Below are 20,427 nucleotides of genomic sequence, written 5' to 3' on the forward strand. Positions count from 1 at the left end.
TAATATGTTGTCAAAGTTCTTTTTTTGTGTGTGTGAATTATTTCAGATTTTTTAGCTGTGTATAGTAGCACTGATGGTCTTCTGCCTGCAGAGCTCATGGAATAGAAACTCCTTGGGCCAAAATAAATGCATTGTCACATTCTTTAACTGTTTCAGTAGAACAAAGTCTCGTGAGTGTACCAGGTTGATGGAGGCTGACATTTCTCTGCTTCCCACAAAGACGATCCATTTAGCCTATGGCTGCTGAGTTACTTTTGAGCAAGGATTGGGCTGGGTTATTTATGCAGCCCTCCTCAGCAGAAAGCAGCGTGGCAGCTCTGTTTTCTGCAGGCCAGTCAGACGTGATGTGCTGCCTTCATGGCTGGAAACTGGTGGTGTGATGCTGCTGCTCCCTGAGAAACAGAGCATCTCTCAGGAATGTGGGAGGTGTGATGGGGCCGTGCTGAAGCCCCAGTGGAACTTCCCCTTGGTTTGAAGGCAGAGTAGTCTACTGTATGAGTAGCTCTGCTCTGAACACAGCACATGCTCCTTGGCATGTTAAACGTGTAATAAGGTTTCTTAAACTCAGAGCTGGAGCAGCGGTTACGTGGATACATGCGTTGTACCAAAACTGCAAACGGTATTTCCTGATCCTGCTGACAAGAGAGAATGGAATGGAAATAGAGGAGTTGAGTCTGCATAATTATTCACATTTCAAAATGTTGTGACCATAAATAAGCAGTCACAACCCACAAGTGCTCCGTTTAGATATTTAGGGCCCAATGATTATAATATTTTACAACAGCAGCAGGTTTACAGCAGTAAAAATAAGAGTGTCTTTACCTCCCCCTCATTATCTCTTGTATTGTTCTTGAATGTTCCCTATCTTTCTTCCTCGGGCTGTGCTCCTTTTTCTTTTGCTTCAGTAATCAGATATTGTACTTATTTTTAATACTGGAGGAGAAGGCTTCTCTGAAGTTAAGTTTCACAGGCTTACTAATCCTAAAGGAATGGCCCTCTCTCTTCCATTTTCCTGGCTTTACAGCTTGATGAGGCCTGTGAATCAATGTAACTTATTAAAATGTCCGAAAATAATAAACTTTTTTTTTTTAACTCCCCTTACTGGTATTTCCTGGCAGTAGGAGGAGAGGCTGAATGAACTTTTCAGTGGCAGCAAGCTGTAATGTTGCATCACCCTCTCTGTGGAACCATCTTTGGAGATGCAGGTTAAAAATCTCCACTGCTGGGATTAAGCTAAATTTGTGGATAGGTGAATCACATCAGGAACTGGATGATTTCAGCAGTGATGCATAGTATCTTCTGACAAGAAGAAACTTTGTTTATTGGGACTGAATTGCATGTTTCTAATTCTGAAGCTAAAAACTATCAGGGAATATTTAAGTGCTTCTGTAGAGAAACTGGTATAATGCTTTTCTAAATATTTTTAGATATGTGAAATATTTTCCATTCTTATAGTTCTATTTAACTGGAAACTAAAATATTGCTTAATACTTCACTTCCTTTGTTTAAGGTAAATTTACCACTGACATCAAAATCTTTGAATCACTCTTATGTAGCTTGTTATACCTCTCCCAGAATTGGTGAAAAAGTAGCTTTATATTTCAGACTTTCAAGCAAAACAGATGCCTAGTTTTCATCGTGCTACCACCACCTTTCTGAAGTTGAGAGTTAATGTAGCAGACTAGAGCCACTTGAAGCTTCCATGATAGGAAAGGCAGCTGATGGGGAAAGAAGTATTTCATTTTCCAGGTGCCATGTAATTATACTGCTTTTTACATTTCCCTTCCAGGATTTGCATGTTGGGCAACAGGACTTTGATAAGAGATCAGTTTGATGTTTGTGCCAAAACCATAGTTAAGGATAACATTACCGTGGCCTCTAAGCTTTGGGAGAACTTCTGCCACAATACAAACTTAACCACTGAGAACTGTGATGAATATTTCCTACTAAACAATGTCTCCGAGATAGCAGGAATTCCAGGAGCTGCTAGTGGTATTTTAAAAGGTATGGAAATTATTATTTTTTTTCCCCTTAAAGAGGAGGCATCCAGAGCAGTTGAAACAGTTCCCTGGTGGATCGGAAAGAAGAATGGAAGAAATATTATTATGGCAAAGAACATTATCTTCAATAAAGAAACCAAAGTCTTATAATCTTTAAAAGAGCAGATGACATTTAGCTTTTGATATATAGTACTTGTGTGCTGTAAAATTAAATTTGCCTTGCACATCTCGTAATTTCAGTCAGAAGTCAACTATAATTAGAGCTATACTAATGTGAGTAAATTGTTATGATTTTTCAAAACTCCTTGTAGCTATGACTCTCCAGTTTAGACAGGTTAAAACTATGTCCTGAAGGATAAAAACACTTGTCTAAAAATTAGTTTAGCTCCTTCTTTGCCCAGTCCTGTAAATGATACAGCTGAAAAGTGTTCATTATTGAAATGAACTCTGGAGAACAGATGCTGTGTGTAGGTGCCGAGTGCTTAAAGTTCCTGTTTGCACAGGAACTGGTAATCTAGTTACTAAAGTGGACTCAGCATTTCTTAGTGCAATTTCAAATCCCAACCATATAATTCTATAATTCTTCCACTGTCTAAAGGGCATTTTTTTTCTCTCAGTTCCTCAAAAAGAAAAGTTTATGTCCAAAAATCTGGTTAATGTTGCTGCTTTGGATTCTCAGGAGTGTGTGGATATCACGGTTCGTTAAAAATACTCAGACTAATTCTAGGGGTTAAAATAGATATAAAGTTAAAAGAATGTTACATTTCATAATTTTAAAGGAAAGTGCCTAGACCTCTGTAGATCATTCACATATATTTATTTTGTTACAGATTCCCTTGAAAGCATGAAACAGAAACTTTGTCATGTAACCTGCATGTCTTAATTTGTGTTGATCACCGAATTGCATGAATTGCATTTTTAATCTTCAGTTTAGACCCATTATAATGAGAACAAGTTTGAACTGAAATAATGCTTTTCTTTTCTGTGGTGTTTGAAGACAATTTATGGAGCAATTACTTGGAGAAGGGAGAGATACTGGAGAAAGCACATCACCCATCTGTTGATGTAGCAGGCCAGAAGAACAACCTTCATCTGTATGTGCTTTCGGATATATCTACTTCATTCATGGTACTGGTTGGCATCTTCTTCCCGTCAGTGACCGGTGAGAATACTGGGAAAAGAGGAGAGGGCATCTTGGGTCTCTGAGGTTTCTTCACTCCCTTGATCTTGCATCCAAAATTTACTTTCAGGCATCATGGCTGGTTCAAACAGATCAGGGGACCTAAAAGATGCACAAAAATCCATTCCTGTTGGAACAATTCTCGCTATTGTCACCACATCACTTGTCTGTATCCTTTTAAAATTCGCGGAGTCCTACTGCGTTTAAGAGACTCACATGAATGATTGTGTGTCTGATTTATGGGACTGCTTTCAGGTGACTAAATTATTGTGAGTATGATTGGTTAGCAAAACCAAAAAGAAAAGCAGTCCTTGGGCTGAAAGCATCTGAATTGAAATCCTGTTGTTTTCCAACAAAATCTGGATCTGTAGGTTTTCAGGCTGGTTGAATACGGGTATATATTTTGCTTAGGATGTTGTGGACTGTTAAGTTTAGGGAAACCTTTAAACACAGGGATCACAAATTTCAGGTCCTTAAACAAGTATTTTTAGTTTGAATGACAGGAAGGAGTATGTGCTTTCTTGAACATTTTAAGGCAAGACAAACCAGACTTAGACTAGATGCTTAGCACACACCCCCAGCTGGCATGTGTAGAAGTGTTACAAACACTCGGTAGCGAGCTCCATGTAGCTGTGAATGACTCGCCATTTCCAGCCTGTTTCCACTGAGACTGGAGCACCTAATTTGCAAAATATGAGGATGTTCCTCGTACCAGATTTCCAGGTGCTGAGTGTGTACTCACAGGAACAGCCTTCGTCACAGTTGAAGATGGCAGGTTAAACTCTTGAGGGCTTAGGACAATGGAAGCTCTGCTTAGGAAAGTCTTTTTTAATCTCCTCTCTCCTGCTAGAGGGATGTCTTTCAGCTTCAGGTAGCCATTGATGTCCTAAACTGCCACTTATAAAGACAGATTTTCTGAAGAAAACAAACAAAAAACCCACCCCTCCAAAAACAACCAACCAACCGACAAAAAACTTATTATGAGCAAGACCTTAAAAAAAAAAAAATAATAAATAAAGAGCTTTCTGAATAAATCCCACCCAAAAGTCAGCTGGCTGAGAAGGTGCCTTTTCTGGAACTTCTGCTGTTTGGAACCTGTGGTTTTTTGCCAAACCTTGCAAAGCTACCAGTCAGGATCCCGGCTCACTTGTCTCAGCTTCTTAGGAGCACAGGCTTTTCCAAATGTTACTTCTGGAACTGACTCCGTAGCATAAAAACTGTTCCCTCTGCATGTAATACTTATTAAAACAGGTCACAGATGTAACCCCTGGCTTTAGTGTTTTAATTTTTATAGTTCAAAACTTTTTTCATGAGGGATAATGTTATACATAGCTATTAATACGCCACCCAGTGGAAGGCTAACACCATAATTTTAAGGAGCAATTGGTTTTTCCCCTTTTATTATTCCTCTTATTTCATAATTACATTTTGGAATTGGAGGGTAGAGCTTAGAATTTAAACAGTCAAACTAAAATCACAAGATCAAAACCTTTACTGGAATGCCAGAACCAAGAAACTTGAATTATTTTATACTCCCTGATGCAGAAATAGTACAGTTTAATAATAAACCAAATATTCAAAGGTGTATTGGTGTTGTGAATGCTGTCAGAGACTGGAAAATGGGAAAGTGCAAGGTAATAGGTTGCTGTCCATTCAGAATAACTTCAAAGGAAGTGGTTTTCATGTAAACATCAATTTAATCTGCTACTGTAGAACAGAAATTGGTATTGAAATCTTTCCTACTTCTCTCCTTCTCTTGTATGTGAAGGTATCTCCTCTACTGTAACGTTTAAAGCAATCTTAGTTTAAAAATCAAAGCTTAGGATAATAACTGTTTGTCACTTACAGTAGAAGGTATATATGAGCAATGAGGTGTTAATTTACTCATTAGCTTTACCATGTGTTTATGAAGATGCTGCAGTACAAATGCTGTAGGACAGAGGCAGATATTGAACTTTTCACAATATTTCTTATGGTTGTTTTTATCTGCCATGTTTAAATAAGTACTGCTTCCTTAGCACGCTGTGTACCCAAGACTTCAGTTGTGTATTATTATTTGGAGCCTGCATAGAAGGTGTAGTCCTGAGAGATAAGTAAGTAACCATTAAGTTTTACTGCTTCAATGCTCTACTTCATTTTTCTTTTCTTTTTTCTTTTTTTTCCTTTACTTCTGGATGCCTTTCCATCTGTAAGAGTATCTGATACTGGTTTGTGTTGGGTGTTTTAAACATTAAAACTTCGATTTTTTTTTTAAAAGAACTGTGTAATTCCAGATGAAAGTATGGAATCATAATTCTGATAATAAAGCAAGAATTTTATAATAAACGGTTGAAAAAAATTTCAAATGGCTGAAATCAGGTTGCAGACACTTCCTACATGTGTATTAGATCTAAGATTGTTTACAAATTCCGGTATTTCCTATTGTAGAGAATATCTAATAATATTTAAATGACAGCTTAAAACTGACCAAGAAAATCAAACATGAGTATCAAAATATTTTTTAAACATGAATGTCTTGTTCCTCTCTGCAGGTACGGTGATGCAGTGAACAAGAACTTAGTGGTGGGCACCCTTTCATGGCCCTCACCATGGGTCATTGTGATAGGATCCTTCTTCTCTACCTGTGGAGCAGGTTTACAGAGCCTTACTGGAGCCCCCCGGCTGCTGCAGGCAATAGCAAAGGACAACATTATTCCTTTCCTCTGGGTTTGTACATTTTTTATTTTTTAATAAATGGCATTCTGTATGTAGTTATTAACCAGTTATTTGACTTTATGCTCTTGGAAATTAGATCTATTTTTCTTAGCCTGCCCTGCGTTGAAGTGAAGGTCAATATTTTTTTTAAATGCTTTGTTTTCATTTGTTAAAAACTAGGAATATTTTTGAAGGATTTTGAATAAACATATTTGGTAGTTTTATGAAGAAGTCTAACATCTAATTCAATGAAGTAGAGAAAGCCATTAGAATTATTTGACTCCTTGCTCAAGAAGAAAATACATAGGAAAGTTACTATTATCTAAATGGATTTCTTTTTTTCATTATAACTTTATGAAATACTTGGAAGAAATGTTTAATATCTAATGATAAAAGCTGAAAATGCTTCTGTTTCTTCAGGTTTTTGGTCATGGCAAAGCAAATGGTGAACCAACATGGGCTCTTCTGTTAACAGCATTAATTGCTGAGCTGGGAATCCTTATTGCCTCCCTTGACATGGTGGCTCCAATTCTCTCAATGTAAGGAACAGGGTGGATGCTATAAAAACAAATGAACAAAACCCCAAAAACATGCTTTTTAGTTTTACTATCTTGATTGATTTAATTGTCTTTTATAACTGTATCTTAAACTGCTAAAACAAATTACTAGAGCCTGAGTTCCACTTTTATTATTTCTATGAATTCTCTGACCTGTGACTCTACATATAAATTCATTTGTTTCTGCTTTGGAATATTCTCTGAATACAAAGGTTTTTGGGCAGACTGCTATTTCATTCAGGAAAATGTTATTTTTAATGCAGAATGCCGTAAAAGGTACGGTTGATGTTGCAGATGGACCTAGCTTGATCCCATTAAAAGTTCTAACTACTTTATAGTGATATTTCAGGCTAACGAAAATTAATGGGTAGGCACACATGATATTTTGACTAAATAATTATTGTAATTATAATCTGTAAATGTGTATGCTAAAAAGTTTGTTTGTTTGTTCCTGCAGGTTTTTCTTGATGTGCTACCTCTTTGTTAATCTAGCATGTGCAGTACAAACACTTCTCAGAACTCCAAACTGGCGGCCCCGATTTAAATACTATCACTGGTAAGCAAAAGGCCAGCATGTTCAGTGCCTGGTCTGTGATCTGCAGCATGTGTTTTGGGAGAGCCCTCTCCATGAAGGTTGTGAACATGTCTTGCTTCTCTGGATATTGGTTCTAGACAAGGGGACATCAGTGTAATATTCTTAGTGGGCCAGACCCAAATATTTAATGGGATGAGAGTTTTGTTCCTACAACAGGATACTAAAACTGTGGAGGATGAGGGAGATTTACTGGAAGTATTATTTTGCCAGTTCACAATAGACAGTTTTAAAGAAAAAAGAACAAGAGAATAATTGAAGTTACTTATTTAATTGCTTTTCTGCGCTACTAGTCACTAATCTCTTTGCCTTTTCTTTCAGGGCCCTCTCATTTTTAGGCATGAGTATTTGCCTGGCACTGATGTTCATTTCATCTTGGTATTATGCTTTGGTAGCTATGCTTATTGCAGGCATGATTTACAAGTACATTGAATATCAAGGGTAAGTATTAAATGAACAGAAGAGGATAGGAAGGAGATTGGATCTATTATTTATGAATTATCTCCAGCCTTTACGACAATTAGTAAAGGAATGGACACTCTCCAGAGATCTGAATTAGGTTTCCCTTAGCAATACTTTTTTTTTCTTCTCTCATTATTTTGTTGTGTCGCTGCTAAACAACAGCCCCTGAAATCTCAGGGACATACTTTATTAAGCCCCTAAAGGTGTTTGGTGAAATTTATGAATCACAGGAAGCAGAAACCCTGGTTGAGGACTTTTATTTCTGTTATCACACGCAATTACCTCCGGCCCAGAACACCTGAAGGCAGCCATCTTATTTCAGTTTATTTGACGTAAAGGTCTGTCTAGAATGGGTATTGAAAAGCCGATTCTGCAGGTTAGGTCGCTTGAGATTGTCAGTATGTGATGGAGTATGGCTGTGGTATGGCTGTATAACCTGATTTTAACAAATGATGTATTAAAATTCATTATTCCAAGTTTGATTATGCTTGGGAAACCTCTGGAGCAGAGTGTTGATTACAAATTAAATCCAGGAAGATGGTGGTGTCATATAGATTTGACTGAAATATTTGCATTTTGCTTGTGTGATATGTATCACATACATATATGTACCTGGTACATGTGCATGTGATACATGCTGTATTAATCCATGGAGAATGGATTGAGAGCAGCCCTGAGGAGAAGGACCTGGGGGTGTTGGTTGATGAAAAGCTCAGCATGAGCCAGCAAGGTGCACTTGCAGCCCAGAAAGCCACCCGTGTCCTGGGCTGCACCAAAAGCAGCATGGCAGCAGGGCGAGGGAGGGGATTGTCCCCTTCTGCTCTGCTCTCATGAGATCCCACCTGGAGCCTGTGCTCAACTCTGGGGCCTCAGCACCTGAAGGACAGCGACCTATTAGAATGAGCCTAGAGCAGGGCCACAAAGGTGATCGGGGGCTGGGGCATCTCTCCTGCGAGGACAGGCTGAGGGAATTGGGGTTGTTCAGCCTGCAGAAGAGAAGGCCCTGGGGAGACCTTACAGCAGCCTTCCAGTACCTAAAGGGGACCTACAGGAAAGCTGGGGAGGGACTCTGTCAGGGAGTGCAGCGAAAGGACAAGGGCAAATGGCTTTAAGCTAGAAGAGGGTAGATTTAGATCCAATATTAGAAAAATTCTTTACTCTGAGGATAGTGAGGCCCTGGAACAGGCTGCCCAGAGGAGCTGTGGATGCCCCATCTCTGGAGGTGTTCAGGACTAGGCTGGATGGGGCTGGGAGGGATGGGGCTGGGGGCAGCCTGGGCTGATGGGAGGTGTCCCTGCCCATGGCAGGGGGCTGGAACTGGATGATCCTTTAAATGCTTATAAATAATTTAAATGCTCATAAAACTGAATGATGGCTAAATGATGTCCTTCACAGTGCAGAGAAGGAATGGGGTGATGGTATCCGGGGTCTTTCGCTCAGCGCAGCAAGATACGCCTTACTCAGACTGGAGGAGGGCCCTCCGCACACAAAGAACTGGAGGTACTCATTTTAGACTAGTAACATGTCCTGTTGTGGTTATCTATTTACATGTAAGGTTTTAATGGGATTGCAAACAGATTTTGGGAATCTGTGTGCTTGAATCTAAATGCCAAGAAAATAAATAAATACAATACATTGATATTATGATAATATTATATTAAATATATATATAAATGCCAAATCAGAAGTGGAAATTGGGGAAACTATAAAGATGACTGAGTGCAGAGGGCCATTGTAATTTGCACTAGGGGTGTGAAGAAGTCGCTGCTATCATTCTAGACTTAAAAACTGGAAGAGTAACCTACATTTCTCCCTCTGGCTTTGTGTGTCAAGCCAGATTACAGAATCCTCCTCACAGTTATGCATTGCAAAATTCTTGTCAGGCTCTGAACAAGAGGACGAGCATCTACCTTAAGTATTCTATAAATCTTTTGGAACTTGCTTAACCATAGCTTAAGAGAGAAAATAATGTAGCAGATGCGTAATGGTATCTTAAGGGACGGAGAGCAAGTGGGATCTATGTTTAGGTAAAAGCATTCATGTTTCCCAATGTTTTGGCACAAGACGGATCTGGAGGGACAGCCTTACTCTTCTGAACACAGCATGCGCTCTACTTGTGCTTAACAGAGCCTTGAAAAATCAACCAAAACACTAATGCAAGTCTCTTAAGCTGAGTACATTAATGGGTTTTATGACTGTCAAAACAATACAGCAGAACAATTCCCTCAGTGCTTCAATCTGCTTCAAATCGAGAGAAAGAAAATATTAATTAAAACCCTCCAAACACAGGAGATATAGAAAGAGTGTACTGTATTCAAGCACAATTAAAGTATTGAAAGAAACAGTTTTTTATAAGTGTTTTTGCAAAAAGCATTAATACAAAAATGCATTCCCTTTTTATTTTCTCCAGGCCTCAGTTGCTGGTGCTTCTGAAACTTGATGAAGATTTGCACGTAAAATACCCTAGATTGTTAACATTTGCATCCCAGCTGAAAGCTGGCAAAGGTTTAACTATCATAGGATCAGTGATCCAAGGGAATTTCTTGGAAACTTATGGAGAAGCCCAGGCTGCTGAACAGGTCAGTGCTTTAAACAAATTCCTAAAGGAAAGAGAGGGGTCAGCGGGCAGGTAATGTAAAAGTTTAATAAACTTACATGGAAAAAAGCGTATTACTGAGACTTCCATGAAATACAGTACTAGTTGAGTAGTACTACTTTTGTTTGGTACAGAGCTTGCAAAAGTTTCAGCTGTCAATTGTAGCTTTGAGAACATAAAAAGATAAATGCTTGCAACCTATAGAAAAAGCCTGACTGCGTGAACCTCTTGATTTATAAGAAATAATTGCTGTGGGAGTTTATATATGCGGACTAATGGAGGGAAGGTGACTATTTAGTTTCTAAACATACCAAGGAACATTTCAGTGACTTTCAATTATTATAAATTTAGCAAATGTGCTGTGGTGCTTTCATCACTGTATGGTGATAAAATTATCACAAAAAGTGTTAAAGGGTGGTCTTGAAAATTTGTTACTAAATCATTTCATCTTCCTCAATATGTAAAAACATGACATCATAGCCCTGCTTACATCTGTGCAGCATCTGCCCATCGTTGTTTTCCCTAAAGGGTTTTTGTACAGGAACACAGTTACAAAGGAAAAACTAATTCATAGGCCTGTGGTTGAGTGAGTTTATTTAAACAAATAAAGGGCATGGTATGTGGGGTGTTAGTGGTTTTGAGTGGGGGTTTAGTGCTCATATTTGTAAGTTGAATATAATAACACAGCAAGTTACATAGATATCTGAAACTAGAAATCCAAGGGAAGCTAATTAAGTGTATTTAATAAGTTGATTGTTTTAAAATTAGAGAATGGAAAGTGAGATAGGAACACAGATATCACTAACTGCTACAATTTTTATGCGTAAGAGATTATTACACAAACAAAAAAGCTATCTTTATATCTTAGAAATAATTATATTTGGAAGGGAACCTTACGTGTTTTCAGCAGATATTATATACAATGAGTGTATGCTCTCTCTGCTGTTTTATTAAGGAAAGCAGATGAGCAGAATCTGCTCATCCACTTTGCCTTACAATGTATTTTACGTGTGGACATATGAACAAAGAATTTACGCTGTAATCAAATGATAGACCAAGACTTAGAGTTTCTCTTTGTTGTGAGGTTTTTCCTTGTCTATCTTCCAGACTATTAAAAATATGATGGACATTGAGAAGGTGAAAGGATTCTGTCAGGTAGTTGTAGCCAATAAAGTTCGAGAAGGAATTGCCCACTTGATCCAGTCCTGTGGGCTAGGTGGCATGAAACACAACACTGTGGTTTTGGGATGGCCGTATGGCTGGAGGCAAAGTGAAGATCCAAGGTCGTGGAAGACATTTATAGGTGAGTTTTGAAGGTTCTGTGTGATCAAACATTGTGCACCAAGATGTTTATTACATATACAGTACGCACTGGGGATTTCAGCAGAATTCTTGTAAAACTGGTTTTGTTTTTATAATTTTTTGTTTCAGCTATCGAACATGAACTTATTGTTGAGCTGATGGAGCTAAGTCTTAGAAAATAAATGCAATCTTACAGATTTACATTCCAGTGCTAGGGTTGTGGATTTTTTTTTTTTTTTTTTTAAATAAATGCGATAATTTGAAGTCTTTAGAATTGCATTACGAAAGGAGTAAGTACAGCAGTTGAGGTGAAGTTCATGAGGGAAATAAAATCTCTCATGTGAGACCAGCTGATGCAGCTGAGGAGAAAGGGGGAAAAAATATAGCTATGCTTTCAGGCAAAGCAGTAAGCAGATTTCCTGTAGATGATTTCTCACAATACATTTGAAATATCACTTGTAGCTAGGAGGCCCATGAAAGATCTCCAAAGATGAATGTAGCAGCTAAAGTTCGTCTTTCTAATGAATGCTTAAAAATTACAGAGTTCAAGGGTACTGTTTTTGTGGAAAACAATAATTTCTTTCCTAGATAATCTCTGTCCTTTCATAGGTGCTAATCTATCCATTTTAACTGCTGGAGCTAACACTGTCCTGCTATATCTCTGTCGTTCCCCTGTCATCTCGGATGGTTCAACTACTTAACACAGTAAAATTAGAACAAAGCAGATGCTTCCTCCTTGCACTTAGCTTTGAAGATCGCAGCATTTATTTCAGACATGAAATAGGGCTTGTGTTCCTGTAAGTCTGTTTTATCCTAGCTGCGTTTGGCCTGACCTGTCTGTACAAGTCTTTATGTACTTCTTTTCTGTTTGTAAGCGGTGACTTTTACAGTTTGCTGACATTTGCTTAGTGAGTAACTTTTTAACTGTAGATCACTCTTGCAGAATCAGAGTTAACTAACTGTTTGTTCTTCCCCCATCTGGCAGGTACTGTTCGTTGCACAACTGCAGCCCATCTGGCTCTACTGGTTCCCAAAAATGTGTCTTTCTACCCCAGCAACCACGAGCGTTACAATGAAGGCAACATTGATGTGTGGTGGATTGTGCATGATGGGGGCATGTTGATGCTTCTTCCTTTTCTACTCAAACAGCACAAAGTAAGGAGCTAGAGAGAGACTTTGTTACCAACCACTTTGGTGTGCATTAGTGTAAACAAGAAAGGCCCAGGAGCAGAGCTTGTGCTGATTTAAAAACAAAAACAAAAAACAACAATAACAAAAAAAAACACGGTTATATTGGTAGGTTTCTGTTTCATATAGCAAAGTGTTACTGGTTCAAAGGTTCTGAGAATATATGTTCCCTTCCTCCAGGTTTGGAGAAAATGCAAAATGAGAATTTTTACTGTGGCTCAGATGGATGATAACAGCATCCAGATGAAGAAGGACTTGGCTACTTTCCTTTATCAACTCCGAATAGAGGCAGAGGTAGAAGTGGTAGAAATGGTAAGAAATTTGAGCCCATTTTTCACTTTGAGGGAAATGGTGGTGTTTGATTATGACTTGATTAAAAGAGCAAAACGTGTTTCTTATTTCCGCAGCACAATAGTGATATCTCAGCATATACTTACGAGAGAACTCTTATGATGGAGCAGAGATCTCAGATGCTGAGGCAAATGAGGCTGACAAAAACAGAGAGGGAAAGGGAGGTATGTTATTTGTGGCTGATTATTATGGGCTGCTGAGGTGGATGACACAAAGTTCCTTCCTGGTGGTGTTTTATATAGCTGCTTCTAAACTTAAGTCCTGTGTTCTAAAAGCTATAAGGAAATTCTTCTAGTGTAGCTTTTTGTTTCCCAAAATTGCATATAGTCATTGAATAGCCTGGCTGCACTTGCAAACCCACTCTAAAAATCATTTGGTATGGGGGAAAACAATGGCAGCATGTAAGCTGCAGAAACAATTTGTATGTTCTACTTTGCAGTGTAAGCGATCCTCAGTGACGTGAGGATGTAAGTCTCAACTGTGTTTTAACTTTGGTTTTGCTTTGTATGGGATGTCTGGGGTTTGTCTCAATTTATAGAGTATCCTGTTTTCCTACTGAAGATTTCATTCTAGTTTGGACTGTGAGTCTGCACCTTTCATAGCCAAGTGTATTGTCTTATTTTTGTGCATGCACTTGTTCAACTTCTTTATCATCAATTTTGAGTCAGACATCCACTGTTTCAGACCACATCATGATGTGACATGGAGTCTTTTCTTCTTGTATATATACAGACCTAGGCCTCTGTTAGTCCAAATTCTGCATGGCTCACACTCACCTAAACAGTTTAAAGTCAGGTTGGTATGTAAGGTTATTAGCTAGGGCAGATGTTTGACATCTGAACTGTCCTAGACACTAAACTGACTGTACAAAATAAAGGATACAATAGAACAGAAAGTCTTTTATTGCTTAAAAAGAACCTCAGATGGCAAAATAAGCTAAGTTCACCTTGTTGTTCATGTGCCCTCTAGGCTCAGCTGGTAAAGGACAGACATTCAATAGCACGACTGGAAAGCTTGTACTCAGATGAAGAAGATGAGGGGGACCCAGTTCCTGAGAACATTCAGATGACCTGGACAAAAGAGAAATGTGATGCTGAGAAGCGGAACCGAGGCAGTGCTGTGGGAAGCTTTAGAGATCTCATCAGCATTAAGCCGTGAGTCTTGTCAGAGTCAACAGTTTGCACCTCCTGACAATCTAGTTGTGCTTTGCGTTTCTTGTCTTGTCCCTCCTAATGGTTGGTTAGACTTGTGCAATAAGCACTGAGATCTGACTACTGAAAAGACAGCAGTTAGCCTCCTGAGAAATCTCTAACCAATTAAATGTGGCACACATGCCTCACTATTTTACTTGGTATAGTCAAGTTATAAACTGGAGATGTTAAAGCCTGTTATAACTTTCTTCCTGCCTCCCAAATACATCAACAAGATACACAATTAAAGAAATGGATTAATAATTCCACTGATCTAATCACAGTTAATAGAAGACCTGTAATTTCACTGATCAAATCGCAATTAATAAAAGACCGATAATTTTACTGATCTAATGTGGAGTGTGGATGTTAAATGCAGCAAGGAAGAGGCTGTGGAGATGGTGATGAATGACTGTGAATAGAATATATGTTTGATTAAAACCCTCTAAGATGGATTTGCTTCTGAGGGAGCACTGACATATAACTACAGCCTTAACATTGCCACGTGTGCACCCTTTGAATAGCTGGACATAAAGCTCTATTTTTGACTTGGAATAAAAATGTGTGAATGCCCTGTGACCTCTCTGATGTATTGCATCTTACATAAGAGTTCACTCGGCCAGCTTTGCACACTTGGCAAAGTTACAGATTTTTCTTCCCAAAAAATCAGTGAGAATTCGGATCGGCTTTAGGATGAATCATACATAGTTTATATACTGTAGAAATTCTGCTGAAATTGGTGTTAACTACCTGTACTTTTTCCTCTTCCATGCTTTCAGAGAATGGGAAAACTTGTAAGTTTGTTATTTAACGTAGAAGTGCCTTAAGATGGTTGAGAGGGAAGACTTCATCTTCTCAACTAAAAAGCAGGAAAACTATATGTAATTATGGAAGAAAAGAAAAGGAGTTAGAGTTAAGCAGTCTTAGCAGTGGTTTTAAAGGGAGTAAGATTAGCCACTTAAGATGAGTATCACTATAAATAGTGTGTAACAAACCACAAGTTATACTGACAAATCACGAAAGAAAACAATTACAGGTCTGAGCCCATTTTTTTAAGCAGAGTATGACATAAGATATGGGAAACATTCTTCATTTAGAGCAGCTCTCATTCCACAACACTGCTATGATGTTATTTCTGGCAGTTTCTGGACACTAACAAACCCTTTCTCATAGCCTACAACTTCAAATGACTGGGGAGATGCCAAATTTAAATGTCACTTTAGAGAACACCAAACCTTTAGTTATCAGTTACTTTTCCAAAATTGTACATAGTTAATAACAGTACATTGTTTCTGGTGCTGGTTTCTTCCTCACTTCCTGTAAACATAATCTGGCATGTCTCTGTGTTGTCCCTGGCTTTCTGAAACTGACGTGGTAAAGACAGAGGATGTCCTTGCTCTAAATTAAATAAGAACATGGAATAACAAAGAGGTAATTCAAAGTGGATAAATTGTGTTGTTAGTATAACAAACATAAATTGTACCATTGCATCTTCTGTTCTCTGTGTATATAAAATACGTAAAATACATATTTGCAAACCTAAGTATTTGGAAGAGCAGCAAGGTTACTAAAGACTTTAACTCATAACATGTAAAACTGCATCAGAAAAACTGCATATTCATCTTCAATTTGTTTCTACTAATACCTTGTTTTAATATATTAAATTGAAGAAGAAAAAAGTGGAGAATCCTCAAAGCTGCAAATCTACTCTTCCTTTAAGTCTATTTCTGTTCTGTTTTCCTTTTACAGTACTAGAATAATGGTTGATTTCCTTTAGGAAGGAAACATTCCCAGGCTCAGAATCCCCAAAGAATACTTTTCAGTTCTGTTCCTGCATGAATTGGTTATTTTGTGATGATATATTCTGAAAAATTAATCCTGTACCTACGTTAACCTGCATTCTTAAAGAACAGAAGCTTGTGAGATCATGCTGCATCTGTTCTCTTCTCTCTCATAACTTTTGAATCAAGTGGCTACTCAAATTAAAAGCATGATTGAGATTTTAGAGATCATAGGCTTCTCTTGCAAATAGCCAGGCACAAAGTTTGATTAGTGTCCCAATGAAGGAAAGGTTAAAATTGTTTGTAAGCATCAGTAAAGCCCCCCAAGCAGGCAGGCATCCAGCCACTTGTAGCCTATGAATCTGTAGGAAGCCAGGCTTTCTCTGGAGATGTCAACTGCTGTTCAACACACAGACAAATCCACTCACAGAATGTGTGGATGGAGCGTGGGGCTGCCAGCTTCCTGCTGGGTTCTGCTAGGTCTCTGATGAATTTTGTGGTACTGAGCCATGAGAGGTCTGTTTGTGCCCCCATGGGAGTAAGGGCATCTGCCAGAAGTGAAGACTGCAGTCTCAAATGCCCATAGTCAAAGAGCAAGTCCTTGGGCAAAGGTGTTTTTAACGTCTGATGAAAGACTGTAAATCATCTTTATAGACTGTGCTTGTAAAGAGCAGCATAACGCCAACAGCTGGAGACCTAACTCCAGGGAAAAAAATTCCTGTGTGCTGATGCTTAACAGGGTATTTAGGAGACTTAAGGTATGCTTTTAAGGACTTTTTAATCATTCAGTTTTCAGGGGTATGTTTCTAACAGTACATCTGAATGTGCTTTTTCTGCAGGAACCAATCTAACGTTCGAAGAATGCACACAGCAGTGAAGCTCAATGAAGTTATTGTTAATAGATCCCACGATGCCAGACTTGTTCTCCTCAATATGCCTGGTCCTCCAAAGAATACCGACGGTGATGAAAACTGTATCCTTTCAGGCAAGGCTTGGGCCACATACAAAATCTTTCTTTAATCTGTGCTCTTGAAGTTGTTTTTGCCACAAGTGGTGTCAGGCCATCACGTGTGACAAGGTTTGTACTGAGTGGAGAGTACTTACCCGTGGCTGCTATATAATAATTGCTTTAAATTTGCCACTGGTTGCTCTGGAAGCCTTGAAATCGCTCCTGTCTAAATTCTTTCTTAATTTAGTTTACCAGCCCCTTGCAAAGTCTCACTTTGGCAAAAATGGCATAATTCATTTGTGATTATTTTGCCATTACAGAAAAGGTTAAACAGTTTGACAACATGTAACACGGCTGAGGGCAGGAGCAAAGGCCAACTCTGAAAGGTGTATGGACAATGCTGTCCTATGTACAGAGTTAGTTAAAGGCTGGGCATCTGCTTGTGGGAATGAAGTCCACAACACTGACTTGTCGATGTTTAAGGAGGCATCACCGCAGGCAGTGCTCTGGATAGGGCAGTGTCTGAACTTGAGTGAGCTTGAAGTCCTTACGGAGAGGGTGTTTCTCAGGCATCTGCTCTCACATCAGAATTTGGAAGCTTAGCTGCAAGAGTAATGCCCTGATAAGATTAAAATTCAAACCTACCTCTTCAGGCACGTAGAGGGATAATTGTACCATGCCTCTAAGCAAGGCCAGAGTTGAGGAGCTGCAATCTGGTGAGCCTGTTGGCTTGGCAATTTACTGTCCACAGCTGCTCTTCAGGCCTAGATGGGCTGCTAAGGTAGCAAGCCTTTTATTGAACCATGCCAAAAACTATATATCGCTGAGTTGTGGATCCAGACCAAAAGATTGCAGTTTTCTCCTGAAACTAGGAGATAGTGGTGGTAACAGTTGTTACTCAACAGCCTGCTGGCTGAGGAAGGGATAAAAACACTCCTCAGCATAAATGCGTTTCAACCACAGCTACTACAGCTCAGGAGAGATTTTGAACTTGAGGCAGTGGTAACTTTGGGTAATGATGCTTATTCCTCCAGGCTTCCCTGGAGAGGCAGCTGCTGTGACCAAACAGCGTGCAATATTCACAAAGAGCAGCTCGGAGGGAGTGTCTGTGTAGCTTGGTGTTCTTTCACTTTCCCACCAAAATGATCTGAGTGTTGCTTTCAAGCAAATTTATAAAGCTTGCTTTTATCCATTGGATTCCTTCCCCAACTCTGCCTCACCCTCCCCAAACCCCAGAATTTACTCAGAACTAAGTAGTAGGTACAAAATTTTGGGGTAGTATGTTCCTTGTCTTGTCTCCCCAATGCCTTTGTGATGAAAGCAGTTCATATTGAAAAGGAGGAATATTTTTGAAAATACGTTAGACTGGAGTTCATCTATGGGTCATGCTGAACCATGCACTAATGCAACTTGCTGTACTGCTGGCATGCACAAAAAAGTAGGTTTTGTAACTGCATCTGAGTCCGCCTAAAAGCACTGATTCCTCTTTTACATAGTCAGAGGCCTATTACTTTGCAAAACAGGGGTGAAAAGTGTGAGTCCGCTAGGGATTTTCTTAAATGTATCTTTATGTTAGTAGTAATAAATTCTGTGTATAAAATAATTGGTTTGCATTTATAAACAACTGTCATTAGTCCTATGCAACGGCCACCATCTGTATCTGTTTAGAAAGATAAATACACATGTCAAATTTTGTTAAGGAATACAGTTTAAACTCAGCTCTCATTTGGCATCTCCCAGTGAGATATTTCACAACACAAGCATGTAGAAATGCATTCAGCCACAAGTAGCATATGCTAACAGTTGGAAAAATTCCATTTCCCTAAGTTTTTCAAAATTTGCATGTAGGAAAGTTCCTCCTGTCTTGAGTTGTAATAAGTACAAACTAGTGGGATTGTTCAGAGATTAGTTTTTTCATTGCCTACAGCATTACAAATCCAAGGTTTTACTACAATTCTGTAAGGGGGAGCTAATCACTGTGTATTCTGGTTTTGACATTTTTGTCCTTGACTTTACTGAAACAGACATGGAGTTTCTTGAAGTCTTGACTGAGGGTCTGGAGAGAGTATTACTTGTCAGAGGAGGTGGCCGAGAAGTCATCACAATTTACTCCTGATTTAGTATAAGTTTCTAATGCTGGCCTACATTTACCTTCTTGGTGATAACGGACATTCCAGTTTTAAATGGAGAAGAAAAAAAAGGTTTTTTGCCTAACTTTCTCCTCATCCAGTCCTGATCATTGTCTTTCCATTTGCAACATACATATCTTTTGGGATTGCAGTATTGTTACACCATCCAATTAGCAACATAAATTAATTGTGAAGCTGCCACCTTATTCAGTTTCTGCTTCGGTACTCCAGCATTTGTGCATGTAGTTTTACCATTAAACCTATTTTTTAGACAACACTGCTATACGCAGTATTTTTAGTAACTGTATGTAAAGTTAGGACACGAAAGCCAGTTACTGTAAAAAGATTTAAAAAGCTTTTTATATTAGGTTTGGGGGATAGAATTACATTATATAGCAGCTAGTTTCTGCTGAAGTTCAGCTATAAAGCATTTTCTAAGAGCACACTAAATTGTAAGAGAGTACTGAAAAAGCTTTTGTTTTTCTGGGTTTATTTCCAGAACTAAACTCTCAGTATTGGATAAGAATTTATACTTTTAATACATTTATTGATAGAGATTTAAATAAATTATGTTGATACAGTTGAAATTATGTAGCTTGCTACAAATTGTGTTGCTTCTGAGACTTGAGGTTCTGTGAGGCCAGATCCCTATTTATTTTTGTATTTATTTGTCAGAAATATTGGATATGCAGATGCAGGCTGCTTAGGAGTACAGAGATCTCACAATAAATTTGGAATGATCAATGGATTGAAGGACCAGTCCTGTGCAGTTCTTCCATGCTTTAAATTTCTTGCAGACCATCCATCAAAGTACATTGAGCATGTTGGAGTCCCATGTGTAGAGCCAGGTGCTATGCTGCACGCACCGCGATGGGATTGCACTTACACAAGTACAGGGGACCTGCTGCTTCATTCTATGCTTTATGTCCTTAGAGGAAAAAGAAGAAAAGATGACCCTTATTAACCAATAAGTCTCTGGATTTTGTCAAGCCCATTGAGTTGTACTTTATGTACAGAACATTCGTATTTTTTCAATAAAACGTTGCATACACTTTGAACCTATTCTCTGTTCTGTGTGCTGTAGTGAATTCCTTAGGAATCCTGTATTTTTCCTCACCTTGCAGAATTACTGTGGTCTGATTTCAGTGCATCTGCACAGGTGCATCCAGTACGTGCAGGGAACGTGGTGCAGAGGTGTTGGTGCTCACCCAGATGGAACAGGTACGGCACTGTGGAGTTACCAGCTTAGTCTCAAAAGCCCGGTGGTGTGCCTAAGTGAGTAAAGGCTCCTGCGGTTGGAGTTACTGCCATGTAATAGCTGAGTATAACTCCATGCCTGTGGACTATGAAACACACAAGCTGGTACCCCCTCAAGATTTCTAGCTGTCTGGAAAAGCAGTAATCCCCTACAACGGACAATTGTGAGCTATCCTCTACTGGAAGGATTTAGTACTAT

At 38.8% G+C, this 20,427-nt stretch overlaps 1 protein-coding gene across 2 annotated transcripts in view; it reads left to right on the forward strand.

Annotated features, from left to right (window-relative positions):
* Positions 1–20,031, forward strand: part of SLC12A4 (solute carrier family 12 member 4) — a 50,335-nt gene extending 30,304 nt beyond the window's left edge. For both annotated transcript variants that reach the window (XM_080553016.1, XM_080553015.1), the window contains exons 8-24: positions 1,790–2,004; positions 2,998–3,162; positions 3,251–3,349; positions 5,216–5,273; positions 5,712–5,886; positions 6,295–6,413; positions 6,889–6,987; positions 7,345–7,464; positions 8,881–8,985; positions 9,896–10,064; positions 11,189–11,384; positions 12,369–12,538; positions 12,752–12,883; positions 12,979–13,086; positions 13,892–14,076; positions 16,733–16,866; positions 18,867–20,031. In XM_080553016.1, coding sequence (XP_080409142.1) covers positions 1,790–2,004; positions 2,998–3,162; positions 3,251–3,349; positions 5,216–5,273; positions 5,712–5,886; positions 6,295–6,413; positions 6,889–6,987; positions 7,345–7,464; positions 8,881–8,985; positions 9,896–10,064; positions 11,189–11,384; positions 12,369–12,538; positions 12,752–12,883; positions 12,979–13,086; positions 13,892–14,076; positions 16,733–16,866; positions 18,867–18,958 — 2,341 coding nt within the window. In that variant the 3' untranslated portion in view covers positions 18,959–20,031. The remainder of the gene's footprint in view (positions 1–1,789; positions 2,005–2,997; positions 3,163–3,250; positions 3,350–5,215; positions 5,274–5,711; positions 5,887–6,294; positions 6,414–6,888; positions 6,988–7,344; positions 7,465–8,880; positions 8,986–9,895; positions 10,065–11,188; positions 11,385–12,368; positions 12,539–12,751; positions 12,884–12,978; positions 13,087–13,891; positions 14,077–16,732; positions 16,867–18,866) is intronic.
* Positions 20,032–20,427: the final 396 nt, after the last annotated feature.

This window comes from Anser brachyrhynchus (genome assembly GCF_964034855.1).
Source record: "Anser brachyrhynchus genome assembly, chromosome: 12".
In the NCBI taxonomy this organism is placed as follows: Eukaryota; Metazoa; Chordata; class Aves; order Anseriformes; family Anatidae; genus Anser; species Anser brachyrhynchus.